This window comes from Xiphophorus hellerii, chromosome 6 (genome assembly GCF_003331165.1).
Source record: "Xiphophorus hellerii strain 12219 chromosome 6, Xiphophorus_hellerii-4.1, whole genome shotgun sequence".
NCBI classification, from domain to species: Eukaryota; Metazoa; Chordata; class Actinopteri; order Cyprinodontiformes; family Poeciliidae; genus Xiphophorus; species Xiphophorus hellerii.
This window is the reverse complement of record NC_045677.1, coordinates 11,010,040-11,017,512: the sequence shown is the minus strand read 5'-3', so window position 1 is coordinate 11,017,512 and position 7,473 is coordinate 11,010,040. Positions and strand designations below refer to the sequence as shown.

The 7,473-nt window shown below is 39.6% G+C and overlaps 1 protein-coding gene across 3 annotated transcripts; it reads left to right on the top strand.

The window, feature by feature from the left end:
- Positions 1-678: 678 nt before the first annotated feature.
- On the top strand, positions 679-7,473 carry prg4a (proteoglycan 4a). Of its 3 annotated transcripts, none has more exons than XM_032565018.1 (15): positions 679-754; positions 835-938; positions 1,128-1,244; positions 2,104-2,217; positions 2,814-2,873; positions 3,231-3,293; positions 3,552-3,659; positions 3,778-4,002; positions 4,127-4,222; positions 4,296-4,382; positions 4,455-4,594; positions 5,497-5,656; positions 5,821-5,919; positions 6,010-6,141; positions 7,102-7,473. In XM_032565018.1, exons 2-15 carry the CDS (start codon positions 863-865, stop codon positions 7,296-7,298), a joined length of 1,674 nt encoding a protein of 557 aa, XP_032420909.1. In that variant the 5' UTR covers positions 679-754; positions 835-862; the 3' UTR covers positions 7,299-7,473. The 3 variants fall into 3 exon arrangements, with proteins under 3 accessions (XP_032420909.1, XP_032420907.1, XP_032420908.1); XM_032565016.1 differs by having other exon boundaries at positions 6,007-6,141; XM_032565017.1 differs by having other exon boundaries at positions 736-754; positions 839-938; positions 6,007-6,141.

Here is a 7,473-nt window from a genome sequence, read left to right as displayed (position 1 = left end):
ACAATATTAGCTTTTTCTTCTTTTGCTCTTTCTTTTGGTTTATTTTGTTTGTATTTCCTTTTAATTCATGTAAAGCACTTTCTACTGCCTAGTTGCTGAAAATGTGTTATATAAATAAATTTAATAAAATAATCAATTTCTCATTTCTGGCTCCGTCAAAAAAGCCAACCTCTCCGAGACGATGTTTAAGACCTGAAAACAGATGAACAATCGAAAGTCCACCACAAACATGTTCAAAAACAAATTATTTCAGTTTTGGCTCCGGTTCCTCGTCATTTAAACTGGTTGGTTAATGGAAATTTTAACCCAGGGGTAACAGTTGGGAGTGGGATCATATGTAACTGGAGACCTCAAATGAAAAAGATGAAGGAACTTCATTGTTTTTATTTGTGAGGCAAAATGACAAGGAGATTTCCAAGTACTTCAAAGGTATTAGATGGCATTTAAAACATGTCCCTAAACTTTTGTTATATGAATACCAATGAAAGTAACTAGAGTACTTTGAAATAACTTACTTTCTGCTCACAGTCAACTAATCAAGCGCAGGAAGCATTACCGGCAGCGTAGGACGTTTAAAAACACCTAGACAGTTTTTAATTAGTCTGAGGGTGTAGTGTTAGTGTGTTCGTGATGGTAATTAAAAGTGTCCTGTGTCAGTGGCTTTCCAGATCTGGTGCGTCATCCTGTTCCTCATATAAAAGCCCTACAGTCTGGCCCAGTGGCAGAAGGAGGAGAGAAGTGATACATAAAGGAGGTAATTTACGGTTACCTCTTTTCTGCTATCACTTTCTTCCTCCTATCGTTATAATTTATGTGTCCTTATCGTTGTCCCAGTCAGATTTTGTTCTAATTAAGACATAATATGGAGAAGATGATGACCAAACTGAGGCTTCTGCTGCTTTGCCTTTCTGCGACCTATGCTGCTGCTGCTGCACAAGGTAAGTCTGACACTTTCACAGGACTGAACTTGGACTTTCTGATGTTTAAAAAAAAAAAAGAGTGTAATGAATTTTAGATCTAATATTCATCTGTGCATCATGTTTCCCAATATTATTCACTTATAATTTATCTTGTTATATTTCAGGACTTTCCAAGCTGTGAATTATGTTTAACTCTGTTGTTTTCAGGCAGCTGCGTCGGCCGTTGTGGGGAGGTTTTCACAAGAGGTCAGCAGTGTACCTGTGACTTCAGCTGCCTGCAGCACAAAGAGTGTTGCCCTGATTTTCTGGCTACCTGCACCTCCAGTAAGATACTGACTGCATCCAGAGCCATTTTTCTTTTTGCACACGTCAAAGTAAAATTTATAGTCTAAATGTATGGACTTTTTTTCAGTATATTGTATCATGAATATGAATGTTGCATCTGGATCTCACCACATTTGATTTTGGGTTCAATTCCTTTCTGTCTTCATGTCCAGCAACGCATCTCAAGATGGAAGTTATATGTAAATACACATCACAAGGAGTTCTTAAATCTTTATTGACCTTCTTTTTGGTTGAAAACATAACTAATTTGATAGATATTTTATGTGAAAAGGCTATTATTTTAACTGAAGATAGCTACGCTTCTTTTATGCTTTGTTTTAGTTTCCTTCAGTCTTCTTCCAGTTAATTCATTTTAACTTTCTATTGCCAGTTTCTCTTGATTTCTTGTCCACTCATCTAAAAATCTCCCCAACCTCTTTGGGATTTAAGATTCCTAAATTAATATTTCCTCCTTATTTTGTGTTTATGTATTTCTAGATATTGACTGAAGGTTTTCACTACTATTTTAAACAGCTGTTTCTATTTCAAACTATTTAGACTCTTTATAAGTTAGTTGCACTAATTGACCTTTTCATTAATTTTGTGGATTTTTCATATTAATGTTTAAATCTTTCACAACACTCTTCCTTTAAAAGGATTGGCTTTGTTTTAGTGAAAACTTGTCACCTTCAAGTGATCATTTTAGAGGCCTTTTACGCATCAATATCTGTTTCTTGATCAGAATAACATTTTTCTATGATAACTGAACATTTGATCTCATAACATGTTAGTTAAATAACCATTCAACCCAGCTGACTCAGACGGACGGAAGCTGATCCGTGTTTCTGGGTCTTCTCAGCTCCGTCGTGTCGGGGCCGCTGCGGTGAGTCGTTCAGCAGAGGTCGGATGTGCGAGTGCGACCCTCTGTGCGTCCAATACAACACCTGCTGCCAGGACTTCCAGCTGCACTGCGGTAGGAACCTCCTCGTATTCCTTTGGGGCAAAACTCTTCATAAACCTCAAATTTTTTATCTTTTTTTTTAAACATAAAATTTACTATAGTACATAATAGGGAAGTAGGAGGAAAAAGATACATTTTGATTATTACATTTTTTTTACATATAAAGTGTAAATTCAGCTGTTTTGAAGAATTCACATATAAATTAGAAAACATTCGTGGCACAACAAAGACAAAGCAGACAGTTTGGAGGAAGGTTGTATTGGCAAGACATGGCTATCTACCCCTATGAGCAGGCCAGAAAATAAAAACATTATTCAGAGAAGGAGCGAAGAGGCCTGCAGTAACTCTGGTGACGCTGAAGGGATCTACAACTCAGGTGGAGGAAACTGCAGACAGAACAATTTTTAGTTGTGCACACAACAAATCTGCTCTTCATAGAAAAGTGGCAAGTAGAAAGTTCAATCCCAACAAAAATCATAGAGGTTTGTGGCTGGATGGGCCAAAATGTGAAGGGGTATAGATACTTTTCCTAGGAATTGTAAACTCATGCTGCTGAATTATTGATGAATCAGCAAAACTTTGCTAATATGCTGCTTTTGTTTCCACAGATGCCGATGTGAACGTCCCACATCATGGCGGCCCCCAACCTCTGAGGACCACAGTCTCCAGTTAGTAGAAATATTTATGTTGGCGATAGTTTTACTACAAAAAAAAAATTTACTTTTCTATCAGTCATTAGTTTGCAGGTTTTCCACAAAAAAAACAAAGATTTGGGATTAAAATTCTTAATTATTATCCCCCAATACTTTGTAAAGTCTGACACTGAGAATATGTAGGACTTTACTGAAGTCAGACGGTGATCAGAGAAACAAAAGCGTCAATTCAGAAAACTGACAAAAACACATTTTTGTAAAAATGTAGACCTTGAATAAAGAATAAGTATAGTTGTTCTTTCTGAGCATGTTATATCTACCAAATAACTGTTGTGTTCACCTATTTGTGCTTTGTTTTCTCATCTTTACCAGGAAACAGGAACCCAGGCAGGAGTCGGCATAGTTCCAACAGTGAGAGTGAGGAATGGTACACAGGTAGATCGATGTGATAAAGTCAAAAAATGGCTTTATTTTTTGTCAATGAAATGTAATTATAAACTTGAAATTAAAAACAATTATGCTGTGCTTATCCTATCACTTGGAGTTAATCTGTTTTCTAGTCAACACAAATAGTCTAAAAGGGAAAGGAGAATTCACTGTGGATATCTGCAAACATTTTGAGAGTTAGCCACGTCAGTCAGAACACGTTTCTATGGTGATCAACGCTGTGTTGTTGCTTGTTAACCTCTAAAGGCAGAGGTGGGCGTTGTCCTCAGTACCCTGGAGGTCAGTGTTCAGGAAGATTCGGCCCCATAAACCCTCTGCCAACTGGCTCACTGGGCTCCAATCCTGCCATTCCAGGTAAACATCTATAAGCCTAACTCTTTTCAATATTTAGAATTAAATCCCATCTCTAGTTTTATTTGTTGAATCTTGGATCAGAGCTGAAAGATATTTTCATTTCTTCTCCGTCTTGCAGGTGAAAGTAACACCCCGGTACGCCCGCTGCCCGGGCAAGTGTCTACCTCTCTGGGTGGGGCTCATCAGCTCTCAGCAGTTCACCTGCCCCGGCCCAGCAACGGTGCTCCGGTTCTGGATGGCAGAGTTCCCGTTAGCTCCTCCACCCATGGAGCTGCAGATGGGAAACTAAACGCCCAGCTGGTGATCACCCCAGGCAGCCTCAATCCATCTGGGCCCAGTCAAGGTAAGCTCACAACCTCCAAAACTGATAGATTTTTCTCTCACATTTACTTCTTCATAGTTTAATAGTCAATGTAATTAGCTTTTTGTTGGTAAAAATAAGGACTCTGCTCTTTTATTCCCATCAGGAGGTCTGGCTCAACCCAGACCCAGCACCCTGCTGGATGTGGCCCAGGCTTTGGGTCTCTCTGTTGGACAAAGAGTCCCTGAAGGACCTGGGACAGGTACGGTTAGTGATCTTATCAAGGTGTCCCTTTTAATGGGTTCTTGCTAATTTACCTGCATGTGTTTGTGTAGGAATGATGTCGAATGCCGACCTGTGCAGTGAATCCCCCATCAACGGACTGACCGCTCTCAGCAATGGCACCGTACTGATATTTAAAGGTCAGCTGTCTGATCATCAACAGGTGAGTTCAGTAATTGTGGCTAAAAGTGTGTAAAGTGTGTGTGTTGCAGGTGAGTTGTTTTGGGCTGTTGACTCCGTCGGAGGCTCCATCGGTCCTCCGCAAAACATCAGAGAGACTCTGGGGGTCTCATCGCCCATCGATACGGTCTTCACACGAATGGACTGCAATGGAAACACCTACATTATCAAGGTATTAAACTCAAAACGAGGCAATCACATCTAACATCCTATCAGACCTGGACCTTGTTGGATGTCTCAGCTGAATCCAACACCTTGAATGAAAAACCTATTTTAGCATGTTTGATCATGACAAGAGTTTGTCTCCTATAAATATTTGATTCATTAAATTAAAAATAAGATTCTCAAGGAGAGCTATGAATCAGAAAAGAGTCCAATCTGGATTATAAATTCATATTCAGGCAGGAGGAATAGTACAAAACATGACTTGTGTATTTTCTGCCTTAGACAAATCCTGTAAAATATCAGTATTATCAAAGGTTAACATCAGAGCAGTTTAGCACTGTTGAAAGCCAAGTAGCAAAACAATTTGGCTTTAAAGACTTCATACGACCTCAGCCTTTTTTCTATTATGCTGAATATTACACATTTTATTTCACATCAAGGGTTAAGATCATAGTTATGATCTTTGCCTTATGCCATGAAAAAATGTGTCAGACTGTGTGAACTCAACAAGATGCTTCCAATCTTTGGTCTCATCAAATTAACTAATAATTAATAAAATTTCGGTTCTTTTATGTGATGGAACATGGCCTTGAATTATCTCAACATGTATCCTTAAAATAAAATATTATTTTACCAATTAAATCATTGCAGTTTTATCTCCATATGGCCAAATTAAGATACTGCAGATATTTAATGCTTAATTTCAAAAGGTTCTCGACAAATGTAGAGTCATCTATTTATTCATATTTTAATAATTTCTCAATAGGTAGTTTTATCACTACGTTCTGCCACAAACAAAGACATTTTTTGACATGTGACCCAAATTTAAAATAAGTTTGACGGACCTGATTTAAGCCGCTTACTTCATGATGATGGGAGTTTTTCATCAGCTCTTTGTCCGTTGCCTAGGGAGACCAGTACTGGCGTCTGGATGAGAACCTGATGGTGGAGCCTGGCTACCCGAAACCTTTGACCTCTGAGTTTCCAGGTCTGACAGGACCCATCAGCGCTGCTCTGGTGGTGCCGGCCACCAGGAACAGACTGGAGACCATCTTCTTCTTCAAGCCGGGTGAGCAGGAAGCAGACGCAGTAATACGAACACTAAGAGGATCCAACAGATTTAAATCTACGTATCATCGTGTCCAGATGACGATACGACAGATGGACTGGTTTCAGACAGCGACTGCTTGGGTTTGTTAAAACTAATAAATGTTGTTTCTGTCTGGCCTCTAGGAGACATAATGCAGAGGTTCACCGTCCTCCCAGGCAGCTCTGCGTCCTGCAGGGACCAGCCAAGAAGCTCCATGCTGAAAAACTTTGCCCAACAGGCCGGTTAGTAAAACAGATATTTTGATGCGATCAAGTAAGGAGATCGCATCTGTTTTGCTTTAATCCACTTTCATGCTGTTTTCATTTTAGCAGCAGACGTTCTTCTGAGCGGGGAGATCAACATCAAAGTTTCTCTGACGGGCTTCCCGTCCCCCGTCACCTCCGCTCTGTCCATGCCCGCTCCCCAGAGCACCAACCCGTACCAACACTTCGTCTTCTCTGGACGTAAGTACCAGTCTGATCTGGATGTAGACCACAACGTGAGACACAGTCCTCAACAGTCTTCACACCCCCTTGACTTCCTTTTACAATTTGTATTTCAAAAAGTTTCACGTAATGGACCAACACAAATTAGTGCACATGAGTGGAATGACAATTTTAAGTGGTTTTCAAAACTGTTTTATACATAAGAGGATGTGGCATATATTTCTTTAAGCATTCCAGGTAGAAATTACTTTTACTGCAATGACACCAAGTCTTTACCAGCTTTTCATATCTAGAGTCTGGAAAGTTCGCCCATTCAAAGCTCTAGAAATTAACTTGGATGGGATGGAGAACATCTGCAAAAATCAATTTACAGGGTTGCATTAGATTATGATTTAGGTTAGGACTTTGACTGGGCCATTCTAACATGAACAACCTTGTTTCTAAGCCACTCCATTGAAGTACTGGCTCTAAGATCTGGGTCTTGAACTCTGTCAACAGATTCTCCCCCTTAGTTGTGGATCTCTGCAGCTCCTCCAGAGCAACCAGGGGAGTATTTGCTGCTATAAAGCAATAAATCACAATAAAAACCCTGATTTTTTATTTGTTTTGTGCTAGTAAAACAGAGAAATTGACTGGGTTGGAATAGTTTCAAGACACCGACTATTAAAAGCAGTGATGTGCCATAGTCACTGGCATATCAAAGCAAAAAATCCTTTGTTTGCTATCAGCATTCAGAGATCAGTACTTAAAAAACAAATAACGGAGATTAAAAAAAAAGTGAATATTGAAGGTTTATAAACAAAAATAGAGTAATGTGATTTGACAATATATTGTGAATTTTTCACCTTTAATTTTAAAGTGTTACATGCCCATTCCATTACCTTTTTTTGTTTGTTTTTTGCAGAACTATCATCTAATGACACATTTTTAATCATTACGGAGCCTCGTGTAATCCTGAACTCTTTGTTGTCTACACAGCTCTCTATTTCAGAGTCCAGATTACAAGAGACCTGCCAGTTCTGGTCAAACCCGACCCCCCGGCCTCCCTCACTCCTCTGCCCAACCCAATCCTGAGCCCTCTCGTCATGGCGACCAACCCTGCCAACCCGGCAGGTCAGAACCAGAACCCCCACCACCCGACTAATTCTATCAGATTCTGGTTGCGCTGTCCATAGGCGCCTCCAGCAGAGAACACTGGTTTTCTGCATCAAGATATAACAGGATGTACTTAAAGAAATGCTTTTTGCAGTAATTCACTGCTTTTCAACACTTTAGATGATGTAACAGTTATCAAATTTGAACCATCCGATTTTCCGTCTTCCTATACAACATCTAAGGACTTAGAAGAAA